Here is a 19,296-nt window from a genome sequence, read left to right as displayed (position 1 = left end):
TGGCACTTGGGACAAAGGTCAAGACAACTGCCAACTGCAAACTCAGTTCCAGGTTCTGGTTTCTTAAGTATATGTGGTTAGACAAATGCCCATCTTGTCTGTGGCTAAAATATCCACCTGGATGAACAGTAAGCAAAACAAACCACTGTGGTCGATGCGCTCCAGAGGCACAGAGTCTGCGCAGTGGAAAAGGGGGAGGATCTTCGTTGACCTGAGAGCCACCATCTGCCCTATGCTCACTGTCAGATCCTGTTCCAGGTGCTTCGTGGCACAGGCTCAGCCAGTCCTCCCAGGAGCCCTACAAGGGTGGTGTCCTGGGATCCTTCCCACTTTAGAGAGGAGCCATTGCAACTTTGAGAATAAAGTGGGCCCAGGCGGGAGCTGGCCTTTGCATCAAGGTCAACACCAGTTTCTGCAGCCTCAGGAACGTGCATGAATCACCAACGCTATTTTTGTTTTTAAGAAAAGTTTTAACATGCACTTATACTACTAATGCCTGGCTTAATTATCTGCTAGGAGTATGAAACGTGTGGAGAGAAAGAGTCCCTGTCTCTCCCCAAGACGTACTAGATTCTTTCCAGTAGCTCCACTCCCCTCTGACCTGGATGACATACAAGGCGAGGGGTTACCATTCAGCAATAAGAGGGAGTTACCAAATCTATCCCTTTCTGGCTTCTTTCATGCACCTTGTATGGTCCAAAAAGGTTTAAAATAAACAGGAAACATCTGGGATGTCAGCTCAGCTTGCACAACTGTAATGAATCAGTTCCCAGAAACATTCAGAACAGTAACATTTTCACCTCACCCCCGGCCTTCCCCCCACTCACCCACAAAATTACTTGATCCTTTATAAACATCGGTGTAGTAACACTACCCATAGTATCTCATTTAATCCCTGGCTTAATCGAAAAAAGCAGAGCAGAGTCTACATTTTACAGATGAAGAGACTGAGGCTCAGAGTGGTCGAATGCCTTACCCAAAGTCACAACAGCTAGGAAAGGACACCATGGGGAGGGTTCTAAACCAGGTCTCTGTCTTCAAAAAGTCTAGGTCCTGCAGCCTTATGTAATTTAAGGTAAATTCACCCCAAAGCCCCAGGGGGAAAAAAACCACATTTTTTTCTGGTCACATGTCCTCATGAGGGCTGGAGATGTTATAAATGTTATTGAACTTGAGGTTCTGCTAGCTGAGAACTGTGACTATTTGCAGAGCTGTGTCTCTGTCCTGAGCTCCATCAGGCTTGCTGATGAGACTGGCAGGTCAGCAGAGAGAAGGTAATAGTAACTCTATGCATAACGGGGAATGTGTATGGAGGAAGACAGAGACCAGATCACCAAACTTCATATGGGTAGCGCCCAGTGCAGCTGTGAAACTGTAACCTGTAAACCTGTAAAAATACATTAATAGTAACACTTCTGATACCCTTCTCGCCGATGAGAATGCTGTTATGTGATGTATAAAAAAATGTGATATGTACCCCCAAAATGTATTCTCTTTCGCACATTAATACAGATCAAGCAGAGACATTAAACCTCTCTGTGGGTTTCATTTCTTTTGGGTCCAAACACATTTTGTCATATTCAAACACAAAATCTCGGAGGCTGTTGCTTGCTTTTGAAAAGCTAATAATAATGCATCGATTGCTACAAGCTCTTTCTTGCTTTGGTTGAAAATATTCAAAAATCTCGAGGCAGGACCATTTTTCCCAGGGCTTTTTCCAAGGTTGCTGCTGTTCCCAGGGCACAAGTCCTAAACTGTGGGAGGGGGAGAGAGGGTAGGGAGGCGTCAGTGGCAGAACTTTCATCTGAATATGAATGTAATCTGAATATTATGAATCTGAATCTGCATCTAAAACTTATTTATTAATTCAACAAACGGCTTCTGGGCAACTGTTTTGTGCAGAGAACGCTGCTCCTGACCCTGAGCTTGAGGCAGGGCAAGAACAGGACCAGGGCTACCTCCATGGAAGCTTATCTCAGAGGGTGAGAAATAAACATAATAAACTCACGTCTGTAATGGGTAGAATTATGTCCCCCTAAAAGATAAGTTCAAGTCCCAACACCCAGTACCTGTGAATAGGACTTTATTTGGAAACAAGGTCTTGGTTTATGTCAAGTTCAGGTGAGGTCTTACAGGTTTAGGGTAGGCAATAAACCCCGTGGTTGGTGTCTTTATTTTTTTTTTTAAAGATTTTATTTATTTATTTGACAGACAGAGATCACAAGTAGGCAGAGAGGCAGGCAGAGAGAGAGTGAGAGGGGGAAGCAGGCTCCCCGCTGAGCAGAGAGCCCGACGTGGGACTCGATCCCAGGACCCTGAGATCATGACCTGAGCCGAAGGCAGCGGCCTAACCCACTGAGCCACCCAGACGCCCGGATGGTGTCTTTGTAAGAGGTGGGAGATTGGGGCACAGATGCGCAGGGGAGAAGGCTGTGTGAAGACAGAGGCAGAGACTGGACGGACACATCTGTAAACCAAGGAATGCCAGGATTTCTGGCCGCCACCGGGAGCCAGGGAGAAGAGAAGCAAGGATGGATGGTCCCACGGAGCCTCCAGAGGAAGCACGGCCCTGCTGACACCTGGACTTCATCCCTCTGGCCTCTGGAACTATGAGAGAATAAACTTGTGTTGTTCTTAAGCCTCTCTGTTTGCCGTACAGCCCCAGGAAAGGAAAACAACCCCTAACAGGGTATCAGAGAGTGACAGATGGTCTGGAGAAAAGTAAGCAAGAGAAGCGATGAAGGGTAACCGGGGAGGGGGCTAGCTCCAGTAACAGCGAGGATTGCCAACTCAGTGCCACAGGATGCAGACCTTATCCGAGCTCTGGCTGCCGTGACAAAATACCACAGACCCGATGGCTTAAAGACAGGCAGATGTTTCTCACGCTCCTGGAAGCCAGAAGTACTAGCTCAAAGGTGCTGAGAGGTTAAGTTTCATCCCCAGGCCTCGCCTCTTGGCCTGGAGGAGGCCGCCCACCCCTGGGTGCTCACAAGACCTCCCCTTTGTGTGGAAACGTAATGTAACTATTTCCTTACCCTAAATACAGCCACACTGGGGGCCTTTGGGGGTGTATGTATGGGTGTTGGCTATACATACATTCAGCCCGTAACAGAGATCTTACCCAAAAGCTGTCTCTACTAATAATGCAAAAGATATGGTGCCCCTGAGAGCCAGCTAAAGCCAGGGGGAGTCTGGGGTCGCCAGTCCAACTCCTCAGACCCTGCCTTGTGTATTAGGACAACACCAGCCGAGGAATTACATCCATGGCCTCTAAGTGATGCGGGCAGGACTACAACATGTCCATTTTATACTCCAGTCATTATACGGCTGACTCGGACATTTGCCAGAAGTCCGTTAATTCCAAGTTTGTTTAGCATTCGTAAATTCAACCGGCCAGGTGTAACCTGCTGAAAGCATTCTATACCAACAACAAGGACCAGCATTGGCAACACAATGCCAGACCCAGTACAACAAGAAAATGAGGGGCGCCGTGCCCAAAAATGAATGAAGCACTTCATGATGATGATACGGAACATTAAACTGAGGTGGGGAGTTCTAACCACAGAGCCCTGTGTTACTGATGAGGACCGGCCCTTATCTCTCTGCGGCCAATGCCAGCAGGAGGAGAAAGGAGATGGTTCACTAGGAGATCTGACCTTATCTTTTCTTTCTTTTATTGTCTTCTCTCCCCTGGCTTCCGCGGGTGAAGCAGTACAGAGGACAGGCCAGCTGGGACCCTTCTTTCCCAGAAGGCTCACTGGGTGAGCTGCTGTTGGACCATACACTTCTGAGAAACAGAAGGGTAGGGATAGGTCCCTGGGGCCTGGCAGACCAGAGGAAGGACTTTGCCTCTGTTTCCTGGGTGAAGAGACCTCACTGGCAGGCTCCCAGCGAGGGAGTCACACGATCTGACATTTCTGAATAGCATTCCGGCTGTTGTTGTGAAGAAGAAAGTAAGACACTCCTTGTGATCCTGAAAGTTATAATCAAGGCAGCAATGGCCAGAATTGCCATTCCAGTGTAACATCAGGTAACAAAAAGTTTCTGTGCTAATGACCTGACTTTCGGATCATGCTTTTATTCTCGGGGGCTCTCTAGGTAATGTCTGCCTCCCCTAGTCAACCATTAGCTCCCAGAAGAAAGAAGTGACTCGCACGGAAGGTCTCTAGGGCCCGGCACCATGTCTCACACACACTAATGCTCAACAAATACTTGTTGAATGAATCACTCCTTTTGAAGCCAAATGTTTTTGCTGTTGTCTTCTTCGTAATTATTATTAATTGTGGTAAAACATACATATAACGTAAAATTTACTCTTTTAACCATTGTCTAGTGGCTTGAAAGAACATTCACATCACTGTCCCTAGAACTTTCCAACAGCCTAAACTGAAAACTCTACCCCCATTAAAAATAACTCCCATTATCCCCTCCCCTCCTGCCCCGGTAATTACTGCCCTCCAGGTGTCTTTATGAATTTGGTTACTCTGAGTATCCCATATCAGTGGAGAATACAATGCTTGTCCTCTTGTGTCTGGCTTATTTGACCTACATAGTGTCTTCAAAGTTCATCCACGCTGTATCCCACACCAGAATATTCATTGTGTGGATCGACCACATTGTGTTTATCCATTCATCCATCGATGGACATCTGGGTTCTTTCTACCTTTTGGCTATTGAAAATAACGCTGCTAACATGGATGTGGAAATATCTGCTTTGAGTCCCTGCTTTGGATTCCTTTTGTGTATTTTTTTCATTACGTTTTTTATCATGAAAAAACATCAAAAACCTAAGAAAAATTGCAAAATGTCACAATGAAACCCAGTACACTGTACTTCTATACTTCATGTTAGATTGAAAGCAAGTCTTTTTTTTTTTTTTTTCAAGATTTTATTTATTTGTCAGAGAGAGAAAGAGACAGCAGAAGCAGAGGGAGAAGCAGGCTCCCCACTGGGCAAGGAGCCCGATGCAGAACTCGATCCTAGCACCCTGGGATCACGACTCAAGCCAAAGGCAGGTAGATGCTTTACCGACTGAGCCACCCAGGCATCCCAGATTGGAAAAAAATCTTAATAGCTTTTCTCAGTTACCCTGGATCCGACTGGGGGTGAAGAGGAGATTGGTAAGAGGGAGAACACTAAGTAACTGTTATTTGAAAGCAAGGAAGTTTATGTTCTTGTGCAGAATGAGAATGGTCGGCTAATGGGGGCAGCATGGGGAGTGATAGAATTTCTCTGAGCCTCACTTTCCTGGACTGTAGAATGGGAATGACTCATAGAACCTAATTCACAGTGTCATTGAGAGAACCAAGATGATGTGGGTGCTGGTCTGATCACAGTATCCAAGTACCTGTTAAGCGTTAACCATCCTTATCACTAATAATGATTAGAGAAATGTTCCTATCTTCCACCTGCTTTCATCTGAGGGCTCAGCAGAGTTGTAACTTTCCAAAGTCACAAGAGGCAGTCTGGGGTTGGAGCAGAGGTTCAGATGGTAGAAGGAGGCTAGGACTTGACTGGTTTGCTCTGGTTCTTTCAGCATACTCTTGGCATTTAACCAAGAAGGAGCTTTATTTTTTCCTAAATTCTGCATCCTTAAATGATATCTTGAATGGACTGGAACCATCAAGCAGGACAAAAATGATACATGTACAAGACAGAGGTGCTAAATATGACATATTTTCTCTTTAGAACATGAGAATAATCAAAATCAATAAGTACTAATTCCCTCCTTCATATAAGCATGCATCCTGGAATCCCAGAGTTTGTTTTCAACTAATCAATAACTGCAGGAGATTCAGAAAGTCACCTAAGGCCCCCAAGAGTATAAAACATTTCTTGACATCCACATTAATTAATCAGACTTATCAAGAGTGGTTGACCGAATTAGATAGGATAAACAATCAAGCAAATTGAGTTTTCATACTGGGAAACCACAAAGCCAAAATTGCTTCCTTTGAAGACAATGATTCGTACCCACCACTGGGTACTCCTGATTAATCCAAAACCAACTCAGAGCAATTAGCAAGCCACAGCTGATATATCTGGGCTCCTCCATAAGAGAATGTAACATGTGCACATCTATCTTGCTTGTAATTTTTAATCACTAGTTAGGATTATGTTAGATTAGCTGTGTGATTCACATGAGTCTGACTTGACACGTCAACTCTTTGTGCTAACAAAATTTTCTCAAGGAAAAGTGAAATTTACATAAATTTCAAAGTGAAAATTACATAAAATTTTGAAACTGAAACTTTTTAAGATTCAAATTGATTTTTTGGAAACTGAAATTTTCGGAGTGAGAAAAAAGGTTTGCACCCTTAGAATTCTGCTCCATGTCATCAAGCTGTCCTTCCTTCGGAGCCTTAGGCACTTTCAGGGACACCTACAGAGCACAAGCATGTCCCCTTCACACAGACCCACACTCCAGCTCTGGGTTCACTACCACCTTTGCTGCTGTGATCCATAGAAAACAAAGGTATATCATTTCTGAATGGTGGGATAGTCTGGGGAAGAGAAATCAACCAAGTCTTCCTAAATTTGGATGCCACTTCTGGGAAGGACCAGAAGAACTTACCAACTGTAGATCAGCCATGTCCCTGTATCTGCCTTCCCAAAGGACCTAACCAGCGACACCTGCCAACCACCTATCTCAACTGTACCCTGCAACAACCCTTGGAAACACCAGACTTTCAATGGGAGTAAAAGGCTTTGGGGCAAGTTAGTGTCCTGTGTGTATAGAAGCCAGAGCCCTAAGCTATGGACAGGAGCCCTGGTTTTTGCTCTCTTGGACATGCCATTTCACTACTCCAGGATATAGAATTCCAGGGACCATAGGTCATGTGGTCCAATGAAATGGTTCAAATGAAATGCATTTCAGAGACAACTCTGCAGGTCTGCATTTTTATAAAGGAGGAAACTAAAGCTCAGAGCACTTCAAGTTCATCTCTTCTTCACTCAACAGGTATCTGTTGACTGACTAATCTACTCAGTGGCAGGCACTGTGCTAGGAGATTGGGACAGAGAGGGAAACTGATCTCAAAAGACTCACAGTCCAGCACCGCAAAAGGGATGGGCCTTTACATAATTTGGGGTCAGGGACCACTTGGAAAATCTCATGAACCCTCTTCTCAACAACAACAAAAAAAAATTGAATTAAGTAATTGTATATGCACATGCCCTTACATAAACACAATTCAGCCTACGAATTCTGGTAGATGCACTGACTCCTGGGAGCCTATCCACAGATTCCCAATTTAAAGTCATTCATTAACATGAAACACACTGTCCTTGCCCTAAGCCTTTTATTTTGAATCTTTACACCAACCCATCGAGGAGGGATTCGTAGTCTCACTTTACAGGGGAAGAAACCAGCAAACAAGAGTGTCCGTGAACGTGCTGGGATCCTGTTGCAAGCTGCTGTGACATTAGTTACGTCGTTTGGGTGCAAGTAATAGAAATTTGCTCTGGTGAGCTCATGCCGAAAAGGATGGAGAAGATATCAGGTAACTTGAAGAATCAAAGAGAAGGCTATGGAATTGGGCTCAAAACAGTAGGAATCGGGGCAGCTCTACAGCTCCACATTTCCCCTCCCCCCCAATCTTTGTATTACTGTTGTTGAAAACAGGACAACAGGCCGAGAGTGGAGTTACTTGTGCTAAGCCCCATGTAACCAAACCACTTTCATCACAGTTTTGGCTTTTCCCAGAAATGGGATTTTAAGCCAGTCAATCAGGAACCACCCGGTCAGCACTAATAAGGTCCTCTGCCCGACACACCCTGCCATCCGCGGAAGGAAAGTGATCTTGCAATCAACAACCTGCTTTTTGCCTAGTGTCATGTCCTTGTTCCTTCTTCCTTCTGCCTATGAAAGCCTTTCATTTTGTACAGCAACTTGGAGTGCCTTTCTGTCTGCTAGACTGGATGCTGCCTAACTCAAGTTTTAGCTCCAATAAACTCTTTAAATGTTTAATATGCTCAGTTTATCTTTTTTTTTTTTTAAAGATTATCCATCTATCTACCTACCTATGTAAGAGAGAGAAAAAGAAACAGAGAGCACATGATGAAGCAGAGCGTGATGGACAAGCAGAGTCTGCCCTCAGGGACGTGGGGCTCGATCCCAGGACCCTGAGATCATGACCTGAGCCGAAACCAAGAGTCAAGGCTTAATCCGAGAGTCGGCCACTCACCCAGGCACCTCATTATGCTTCAGTTTACCTTTTTTTCCCCCTTTTTTGAAAGATTTTATTTATTTATTTGAGATAGAGAATAAATGTGAGAGGGAGCATGAGTGGGGGGCCAGCAGGCAGAGAGAGAAGCAGGATCTCCACTGAGCAAGGAGCCCATCATGGGGCTCAATCTCAGGACCCTAGTCTTGTGACCTGAGCTGCAGGCAGACATGTAATTGACTGAGCCACCTAGGCACCCTGCTTCAGTTTATCTTCCAACACTGTCCTCAAAATTTAGAGCCCTGTGCCGCTGACCAAGGCTCTGTCCTTAACCAAACTGTAGTCAGGTTCCTCTGGGCCCCAACCTCTGTGTGTCCTTGCTTATCACTGCACTGCCTCATTTGAGCAAAAATCCCGTCAAGTAAGTTTAGCCTGAATCCACACCTCCCACATTTGATCAAATTCCTCACCTACCACCTTCTGGGGCGCAGGGGGGTGGGGTGGGGAGGGTATCTGCTCACCTTGGGCTGCCTTCATCAAGAATCCTGTTAGGTTGGTTTAGCAAGAATTACCCTTTCTTCAACCCACTCCTTGTTTTAAATCTCCACATTTTGTGCTGCCTTTGGAGTTGAGTCCAATCTCCCTCCCCTACTTCCAAGTCCCACTGCAGTGGTCCCTTGAATAAAGTCCTTGGTACTGGGTTTTGTTTTGTTTTTTTAAAAGATTATTTATTTATTTATTTGACAGACCGAGATCACAAGTAGGCAGAGAGGCAGGCAGAGAGAGAGAGAGAGAGAAGGAAGCAGTCTCCCTGCTGAGCAGAGAGCCTGATGCAGGACTTGATCCCAGGACCCTGGGATCATGACCTGAGCAAAAGGCAGAGGCTTAACCCACGGAGCCACCCAGGCGCCCCGGTACTGTTCTTCAACAAGTGTCAGAATCATTGTTTTTTTTTTTGTTTGTTTTTTGTTTTTTTTTTTTTCCACAGGAGCCCCCCGCAGACAGTTTTATTGTTTACAAAAAAGCAGTCCATCCCTCGTGCCCTCCCTGCTGTTCGGCCGGCGGGACGGCGGTCCCACAGTCCGGCCAAGCGTCCGTCAGCCGTCGCCCTCCCCCTCTGATTCTTCTGCTGATTCGGACGCACTCTCGGGCAAGTCATCTCCCATCTGCTGGAAACTTCCGGACTGTGCATCCCACATGTATTTGATGGTGACCTTGAATTCAGCCATCGCATACCCGAAAAGCTTCAGCACACGGGCCTGCTCTGGGGTCAGCACATCGCCCTCCTTGCACACCTCGTGGTCGGACAGCAGGGTCACCACACCTCTCTTGAGGGCGGTGGGCAGGCCCAGCTGCCTCAGCTGCGGCTCCATGGAGTGGGGGAACTGCTCCAGGGGCCCTGGGTCCAGGGTCACAGTGAAAGTTGCTTTGTTTCCGGCTCGAGCGAAGTCCATTTCCGCGTATTTCGTAAACCACTCATTCACTTCCTCCTTGGTGCGGTTGGTGAAAAGGAGACCGACCTCACCCCTCAACTTCTTGCTGACCTGATGTAGGTTGTCTCTGTACTCGTCAGCTGGGCTTCGACCCAAGGCCACCATCATCACCTTGTTTTTGCCAAAGAACATCCGGCTGTGCTTCCAGGCGCTCCGGATGTCCTTCAGCTTGCTGTTCCTCATATTGGCCACGGAGAAGAGGAAAAGGTACTTGTACGTGTCCACACATTTCCGAAGCTCTTCTATCAGGTTCTGTTTCAGTTCTAAGCCTTTCTTGGCAGTTTTGGTTAAGGAAACTTTCTTGTCGCGCTTGGATTTGGGCATCGCGTTGCAGGCACATGCGGCGAAAGGCGGTGCTGACTCCAGAATCATTGTTTTTTGATACCATGGAACAGATTCCCCTGGGGTGGATCATATGTGCATCTGTGGCCAGGGGCTGGTCCTCACAAGGCTGTGTACTATGGGGAGGCAGATATCTGAAAGCAAAGTGTAATGCACTGACTGAAAAAAAACAGGGAGGCCAAAATCACCAACAAACTTACAGTAAAAAAGAAGGCATGTATAGAACCATGCGTATGCTTCGATGAGGGTATCTCCACCCTCCTTTCAAGATTCTCTAATTTGAACAGAAGTCAGTATCATTGGTAATTAGTCATTGTATCTAACTGACTTTTCTCTCCACCCTGAATTCATAATTCAATTATCCTAATGATAGTCCAGAAATTTTGAGCCATCCCTGACCTATGAGCTCTCAGAAAGTAAATCTAAAGCCAAATGGATTGTTGGGCTGTGTCCCAGGCCTTGGATGAGTCATGAATGCGCAGATGTCATGGAAGGATGTAGTTCTGCCTTCCCAGCATCTATCCCTCTTTCTTCTGATAACAGTATCCTGATTTTCCCTGTTCTGTACTCAAGAGGGAATGTAGGAACTAGGCAGAAATAATCAGCATTAGTTCCAAGACTGAAAATATTTGCCAAATTATTGGGAAATGCATATTTCCTCCCCCTGGGTTTGCTAGCCTGGAAGGCTGACTAATGGGTCTTTATTTCATCATTTAAGTACCTAGATCCAGCCATGCCTGAAGCTTTCTGAACTTTTTAATTTCATCATTTGATGATTTGTGTGTGTGTATGCATGTGTGTGATTGAATATCAGTTAAAATAATATATAATATATAATAAATATATGTAAATATGTATATATACATGTATACATACATACATATATACATATATATGTATACATATATAAATACATACATATATGTATGTGTATATAGGCAAATATAAAGGTGTTTCACCATGTCTAATTATGTAGTGATACCAATGATTTTAGTACATTAGTACAGCTATTTTTTTTTTTAAAGATTTTATTTATTTATTTGACAGAGAGAGATCACAAGTAGGCAGAGACGCAGGCAGAGAGGAGGAAGCAGGCTCCCTGCTGAGCAGAGAGCCCGATGTGGGGCTCGATCCCAGGGCCCTAAGATCATGACCTGAGCCGAAGGCAGCGGCTCAACCCGCTGAGCCACCCAGGCGCCCCGACAGAGAGAAATCACAAGTAGATGGAGAGGCAGGCAGAGAGAGAGAGAGGGAAGCAGGCTCCCCGCTGAGCAGAGAGCCCGATGCGGGACTCGATCCCAGGACCCTGAGAACACGACCCAAGCCGAAGGCAGCAGCTTAACCCACTGAGCCACCCAGGCGCCCCTGTTTTGTTTTTTAAATTAGTCACATAATATAGTATAGATGAAGAACAGAAGGATAAACACAAAAAAGCAAACAGAAGGCCAGATTACTCTTCCTTTTCCATTCCTCCCTATGTCCAGGCTCCTTTTTCATAGGCACCCAATATTATCAAGACGCTGGGTTATCAACCAATCATAACTGTGAACCACGGGAATAGACCACTGATTTTATAAACTAACAAAATTAAATAACTAAGGACCCAAGATTTGAATGTATTTTTGTCACTAGGGTGGTTTGCATTTTAAGAGGCACCTTTAAAAAAGGGCAATGTATCATCCAGTAGAATTGATTAATAATGGTGGGACTTCAGCAGTGCCTGGGTGGCACAGTCGGTTAAGTGTCCAACTCCGGATTTCAGCTCAGGTCATGATCTCAGGGTCCTGAGACTGAACCCCATGTCAGGCTCTGTACTCAGCACAGAGTCTGCTTGAGATGTTCTCTCCCTCTCCCTCTGCCCTCCCCTTCACAAGAGTGTGCACGTGCTCTCTTGCTCTCCCTCAAGTAAATAAATTAATTAAATGATGGAGGAATTTCAGGTATTTATCTAATGGAACGGACTGAATGTTTATGTCCACCCATTAAATTTATATGCTGTGATCCTAACACTCAATGTAATGGTGCTAGGAGGTAGGGCCTTTGGGAGGTGATTAGGTCATGTGGATGACCTTGAATGGGATGAGCAACTTCATAAAGGGACCCCAGAGAGCTCCCTCGCCCCTTCCACCACGGGAGGACACAGCAAGAAGATGCTATTGGCGAACCAGCAACAGGTTCTCACCAGACACTGAATCTGCCGGCAGATTCAAGCCTCCAGAGCAGTGAGAAAGAGGTTTGCGGTTTCCATGACCCAGTTCGGGGCATCTTTGTTACAGCAGCCCAAACAGACAAAGATATCTAATAAAGATTTCCTGAGCAGGTACCATGTGCTACACAAGATGCCATGACATAAGCGTATACGAGGGGTCTCTTCTCTCAGAGAATTGCAGACAACTTCCGGGAGCAGCTCCGTGTTCAGATCACACTGTGGAAACATCCCCTGGACACCTAAGCTCTGGCGGAGGGAGGCGGCCGCCAAGAGATGCTTCCTCCAACCCCACATGTTAGTTCTAGCTTGGTCAGTATTAACTACGCAACAGAGTGAGCTGGTGTGAGTCTTAGGGTTGGGGCTGCCCCTCCAGCTCTCCCCAAAGGACAGCCCATCAGGCCAGCCAGGGGTCTCCTCAGCCTCGGAGGGGCTGCCAATCGGCTCGCTTTGCTTCCTCAGCTGTAGTCTCTCCCTCAGTCATCACCATCCTATTGTCAGGGTTGTAGGCTTTGGAATCCCAGCAGTCAGTCAGAGAGCTCTGCCCTGGATAAACAAACAGGGGACTCTGTAGGGCCACTCTGGCACTGAAAGTGACCGTGTGATTTTGAAGGCTCCAAGCGGGGCAGGTGAATGGGGTTGAGCTCTGGGACTCGCTGCAGCAAAGGAAGCTGAGAAGGTAGAAACGTGGGCCAGCAACTCCCTAATGATGTTGATCAAAGTGAATGAATTATGGTGAAAATGCACTTCCCTGGGCCAGGAGCACCCCGTGTGGATCCAACTGGTGGTACTGGTAGTGTCTGAGAGCAAATCCCACATGCTAAAAACAGCGTCCTTCAGTACTGCCCAGCAGAGGAAACAGACTTGTGGGCAGATCGGCCAAGACTCAAGGAAATAAAAAGTCGGAACACTCGTGGAACTGGACAGAAGCTTCAGGTGTGTAACACAGGCACGTGTGTGTTGTGTGAGCGTGCGCGTGTGTGTGTTCACTCACTGTGCCCAAGACAGGGCAGAATTCCCTGTTAGGCACAGTGGCCACCTAGGGCCTGCGATACATTTAAGTATCATGTTTCCATTTCATTTTAAAGTCAGAAGAAAGAAATGAATATGGCAATAATTATTCCAGCTTGGATTTTATTTACCTTTGTACCTGCAGAGCTGCAAAATATGATCTTCTTTTTTTTTTTTTTTTTTTTTAATGGAGGAAAGGGCCCCTGACGGCCAAAGAGCCTGGAGCCCACAAAGTCTGTACCATGGCCATGGCCCACCTGTCTAGAACAGCCTTCCTATTGTGATCGTCTGTTACCCTAATATTCGTTTCCTTCCCCGGCGACATCAGCTCCACCTCCACCAGATGAAGACATTGCAAACAGACAGACCCGAGGTAACAGAACGAGCCGGGGAACCCAGGTCCCCACCTCCCGCTTTAAGCTCTAACATGCTACGCTATCCATCAGAACTACAGTACCTGTCAGAGAGAGCCCTGAACAGAAATCACTGGTGGGAGCAAATATGTCTACAAATCAAGCAGAATGGCTTCTACGGGATGTACTTCCACCATTTCGTCTCTCCTGTGATCCATGCATCAACCCGCCTGGGTCCTGCTCAGCCCCACCGCGCTTATGAGCCTCAGGATTCACTAGCTCCCAGGCAAGAATCTCTGTCTTCCAGGAGTTCTTAGAATCATCAGCTCTCACCAGGGAGCTGAATACCATGTTCCACCAAGCTTGGAGTCACCTTGCTGCTACCACCAGAAAGCCTGAACCCAGCGGAGAAGGTTCTACGGTCAGCAGGTAAGATGACCATCATAGGTAAAGAGAATTACCCTTGCATGCTCCACTTGGAGACCCCGATGGTGCCCTGTCTCTGCTGGGGCCAGTCCAGCCAGTTGCTCCCAGGAAAGGGAGACCTCACTAGTTCCTTCGTGATGTGTTAGATGGTATGAGTGGGCTACACGGAGGGGCCGGGGTGTACCTTAACGATAAACTGTCCCTTCTTACAGGGCCATCTGCTTATCCACTCTAGTTCTGCTGGCCCTGACTGCCCAACGGGCCCATGGCCACATCTCCCCATTACACAATCCCCCCCAGAGCTCAGAGCACAGATCGGAATGTGAGATGCCCTGCACGATTTTAAACTCTTTCCTTCTTTGTCTCCCTCCCTCTCCTTCTTGAGTGAGTATCACTGAATTTACTTATGATAGTTGCATCTAGGATGTGACTTCATATTACTCAACGGAGCGTGGTCTTTGGTGCAGTCCCCTCTAGGTTCAAATCCCAACTCTTCCACCTCCCAGATGTGAAGCCTCGGAAAGGTGACGCTGGTCTGCCCTAAGTCAAAATTTCCTCATCTGTAAGTGGGAATAATACTCTGGGCCCAAACGTTGCTATGAAGGTTCAAAATAACTTGTGCTTTACCGTGTCCTTAGCCACGAAAGGGCATTATGGCAAAGCAAACTCCATCCCGCAGGCTAAATCCAGCTTGCAGCCTGTTTTTGTGAATAACGCTCTGTTGGGACACAACACATCTATTTAGTTTTATGTTGTCTATGGCTACTTTCCAGCCACAATGGCAGAACCGGGTGTCTGCTACAAAAATTGCATGGCCCCCAAAGACTGAAAGATTTATGTACTGGCTCTCTAAAGAAAAAGTTCGCTGACCCCAGGCATAGTTCATTGCAATAATAATGACATTAAATAAATTAAACAAGGGGCTGATTCTAATACCTTAGCAGCCTACATAAGCAAACCAAAATCTAAGCCAGGCAGTCAGCTGCCTGCTCAGCTGGGTACCTAACCCAACCAAAAGTTTCCTTGTTATGCCAAATAAGGAAGGTCACTCTGCATTAACTAGTCAGTGCTTGCCCTGGCTAACTTCCTTCTTTCTGCTTACCGTGGGCTATCAAACCCTGTTGCTTTGTCTAGGCTTCAGAGCTCCTTTCTGTTCTCTAGACTGGATGCTTCCCAATTCATGAATTCCTAAATAAAAGTCAACTAGATTTGGGGCAACTGGGTGGCTCAGTCAGTTAGGCATCTGCCTTCAGCTCAGGTCATGATCTCTGGGATCAATCCCCTCATCAGGGTCCCTGCTCAGTGGGGAATCTCTTTCTCCCTCTCCCTTGGCCCTTCCACCCTCCTCCCACTTGTGCATGCTTTCTCTCTTAAAGAAAGTCTTTTTAAAAAGTCAACTAGAGGGGCGCCTGGGTGGCTCAGTGGGTTAAAGCCTCTGCCTTCAGCTCCGGTCATGGTCCCGGAGGTTCTGGAATCGAGCCCCGCATTGGGCTCTCTACTCTGCAGGGAGCCTGCTTCCTGTGCTCCACCCCCGTCTGCGTCTCTGCCTGCTTGTGATCTCTGTCAAGAAAAGAAATAAAATCTTTAAAAAAAAAAAAGTCAACTAGATCCAAAAATTAAGTGTCTATGGGATTTTATTTTAATAATAGTAACAATTTTTAAATGTTTTCAGGTCCAAAAGAATGTAAAGATCTTTTCTAGAGGATCTAGTTGCTTTTGTAAGTGTTCAGAATGTCACCCCAAAATACTCCACCACTTTGGCTTACTGATTATTTTGAATTAAAGGTGTTTCAGAGGGGCGCCTGGGTGGCTCAGTGGGTTAAGCCGCTGCCTTCAGCTCAGGTCATGATCCCAGGGTCCTGGGATTGAGCCCCGCATCGGGCTCTCTGCTCAGCTGGGAGCCTGCTTCCTTCTCTCTCTCTCTGCCTGCCTCTCTGCCTGCTTGTGATCTCTCTCTGTCAAACAAATAAATAAAAATCTTTAAAGGTGTTTCAGAAACAGCCAGTACAAAAAAACACTCTGACTCTCTCATGTCCTCCTGAAAGCAGGAGATAAGTCACCCAAGTGAAAGGTACCCTCTCTGTGCCAGGAGGGTAGAAGGCATCTTTATCACCAGAGACAGGGAATTTAGGGCCAAGAAGTCTGTATAAACAAACAAAACCTTTGCCCGAATCCCTTTGTCTTATCAATTCTTCACATGCTGTAGCTTTGTCTAAAATGTATAAAAGCTCCTGGTTGGGTCACGTCTTTGAGTCTCATATTTTTGTGGGGCTTCCATGCATATGTAATTAAATGTAGCTTTCTCCTGTTCATCTGGGCGTGTCTCAGCCAAGAACCTAGAAGGACGGAGGGAAAATATTTTTCTCCCCTACACTTTCTGCAGGAAAGTGGGGAAAGTGAGTGGAGCCCCTCCTCTGCCTCTTTCAGCTGTCTCAGTGAATGGGTTCGAATCCTGCCTCAGTCACTCATTTGGAAATCTGGACCAGGATGCTCAGTCCCTGGCATGGCCTCTTTGTCTTGGGAGTTACCTCTGATTAGTTCCCTAAACCCCCAACCCACCTGACAGAGTCTTTCCAATGAGCATTCAACTCCCCAAACCCCTGTGATTGCCTTCTGTGTCTTGGGCCAGTATTTCAGTGTTTACATTGCATCTGGCTCCCTAGAACAGACTTGAAGGGGACCTGGGACCCCTGGGGGGTGGGGAGAAGCTGGGGAATGAAGAAAAAAGGCCTCTTACCCAGTTTAAGGCAGAGCATCTATATATCAGTCAGACCTCCCAAGAGGCCAGGTGGGGTCTCTTCCCAACACCTAAGCTTCATCATGCTATAAGTGCATCTTTCTTTTCTCCTCCTGGAGTTGCATTATAAAAGACCTCCTGCTATCATGGCTGGGTAGGGGCTGACTCAAGGAACAGAGATGGGGCTGGAGGTGGAAATGAGGGATGGAGATTTCTGCCTCATTCTCTATCACACAGCTCCTGGCACGTACAATAGAGGCTGCCTTAACAGATTTGTACTTTGAGCCAGTTATGGCGCTAAGAGCCTTCATGTAGTTGTCATCCCAGCTCCACTTTGAAATTGGCTCTATTCTTATTTTCTCATGAATGAGCCCAGAGTGATTAAATGACATGCTTCTGATCATACAGCTGAAGTGTCAGACCCAGTCCTCAAAACCAAGAAAGCTGAGGCCAAAGCTTATACTCCATCAAAGAGTAAGTCTCCGAAAGACCTTTTTAAAACTATAATTCTCATTCAGATAGATACTATGCATGTGTCCAAGTCTTATTTAACTTATTTATGAGGGAAGCAAAATAATGACAAGACTATTTCACTGTGGGAAACTGAAATGTTGTAAACACTTAAAAAAAAGAAGCTGAGGAATGCCTGGGTGGCTCAGTTGGTTAAGCAGCTGCCTTCGGCTCAGGTCATGATTCCAGCATCCTGGGATTGAGTCCCACATCGGGCTCCTTGCTCCGCGGGGAGCCTGCTTCTCCCTCTGGCTCTGCTTTCCACTCTGTCTGCCTGTGCTCGCTCTCGCTCGCTCTCTCTCTCTGGCAAATAAATAAATAAATAATCTTAAAAAAAAAAAAAGAAGCTGAGATAGAATTGCTATTACCAAATTAGACATACAACTGGTTAATATCCTACAGGGCAATAAAACCATAACCTTTGGATTAACTACCTCTATTAGACAGAAAAGAAAGTCATTACACCTTACTAATTCTATAAAGTGATGAGATATCTTGGCACTCATCAGTTGTGCAAATAGAGTTGAGTTATCCCAGGGTGTCAGCTAAGTTTTAGGTAGGCTCTTTAGATGTTCTAGCTGGTTATGATCATCTTTTTACCTTATTTCCGAGTTTTATATGGTTCTCCTTAGCAAACCTTAATCCCCATATTAATAGTGTTGTTGTTGTACATGGTAACGTGTCCCTGCCCCTTGGTCCTCTCAGTGAATCCTCAACTATCCCTACGCCGGGGCTTTTCTGTGGTCCCATTTCTCTACTGCTCCCAAGTCCGGTCAGGACAAAGATGGGGAATTTCTCAACCAGGCAATAATCAAGTCTGACACTTGGTCCGGAGCTGGGGACATGAACTTCTTTCCAGCTTTCAAGGATGTGACTCATAATGCAAACAGACAACAGGGAAGCGTACGTCCCAGGATCTTCACCCTTTCTGCTTTGGCCACTCTTGTATTTAAAATGTCTTCTTCTTGCTGCCTGTCTCTATTAACCTCAGTTTCTGCTGGAAAGTCAAATGCCTCCAAGGAAAGTCACCGTGTTCAGAGGCAAATGAGCAGAAAATCTGCTACTGGCTAAGTGGGAAATGTACCATAAGCAAAAAGTCTTCTGTTCAAAGGGGCCCCTCTGGTCCTGTTCTTGTTTTCTGAAGAGGAAACTAAAGAAGTTGGGGAAGAAATTGCTTTTTTTCTCCCCTTTTTAAAGTTCACATTTTTTCCCCTTGGAATTAACCTCCCCAGAATAATTTTAAGCATCATTCATGTGATATGAATTTAAAACATTCATAATTTAATCCTGATGTTGTGGGGCTGTCAAGCACAACAGCCAAGAATGAATTCTTGAGACATCACATGGTGTAACTTAGTAAGTTTATTTAAGTAGCACAGGGACAGGACCTGTAGGAAGCTGTATGAAGCACCTTTGCTTAGTACTCAAGAGGAAGGGGACACGCAGGGAATATTAGACCATAAATGTCTCCTTCGAATTTCTACTTATAAAACTACTTTCACAAGATTTCTCTGTGCATATCATTCAGTCTGATATTAACTATCGGTGAGATGTAGAAGCAGCTGTGAGGCCCTTTAAGATGTATAAGCAGCATGTACTCGACCCTCATCAAAACTATGCAGGCTACTGGTGACCCTGCTGGGCTAAAGCTAAAAATTTTCTGCTTCAATCCTCCTCACTGGTGTTTCCTTTCATTCAGAAAATGGGCCTATGGACAGGGAAATTGTATCTCATAATAATGCTCACAGTAAGGACAGACACTCACCTATGAATAAAAGAAACTCTAAATTACAATGGCTTGTAAGAGCAAACACACAAGAATATTTTTCTTTCCCCCCGAAATGCGAGCGGCTTTAACAGTTCTGCTTTGCAAAGCTGTCAGGACCTCTGGAGGCTTTCATTTTTATTGTGTTTTTCATCTCTAAGGTGTTATCCTTGTTCTCCTGGCCCAAAGTCCACATTCCAATCAATAGAAAGGAGAAAAAAATGACAAAAGGAAGAAACACAGCTTGCTTCATAAGGCAAAACCTAGAAGCTGTTCACCAGCACTTCC

General features: G+C 45.8%; 2 protein-coding genes across 5 annotated transcripts in view; both read right to left on the bottom strand.

Annotated features, from left to right (window-relative positions):
• The window catches only part of GRIN2A (glutamate ionotropic receptor NMDA type subunit 2A), a 609,475-nt gene that overhangs the window by 432,634 nt on the left and 157,545 nt on the right, over positions 1 to 19,296 (bottom strand). The window lies entirely within an intron of this gene.
• On the bottom strand, positions 9,181 to 10,009 carry LOC116581032 (mRNA turnover protein 4 homolog). The gene has a single exon (XM_032328007.1). It carries the CDS (start codon positions 9,980 to 9,982, stop codon positions 9,263 to 9,265), a length of 720 nt encoding a protein of 239 aa, XP_032183898.1. The 5' UTR covers positions 9,983 to 10,009; the 3' UTR covers positions 9,181 to 9,262.

The sequence above is a fragment of the Mustela erminea genome, chromosome 20 (genome assembly GCF_009829155.1).
Source record: "Mustela erminea isolate mMusErm1 chromosome 20, mMusErm1.Pri, whole genome shotgun sequence".
Classification (NCBI taxonomy): Eukaryota; Metazoa; Chordata; class Mammalia; order Carnivora; family Mustelidae; genus Mustela; species Mustela erminea.
Note: the sequence above shows the minus strand (reverse complement) of the source record. Positions and strands in the feature narration are given on the sequence as shown.

Coding starts and splice junctions, on each gene's coding strand:
- LOC116581032 (XM_032328007.1), bottom strand. CDS start 9,982: ATGCCCAAATCCAAGCGCGACAAGAAAGTTTCCTTAACCAAAACTGCC.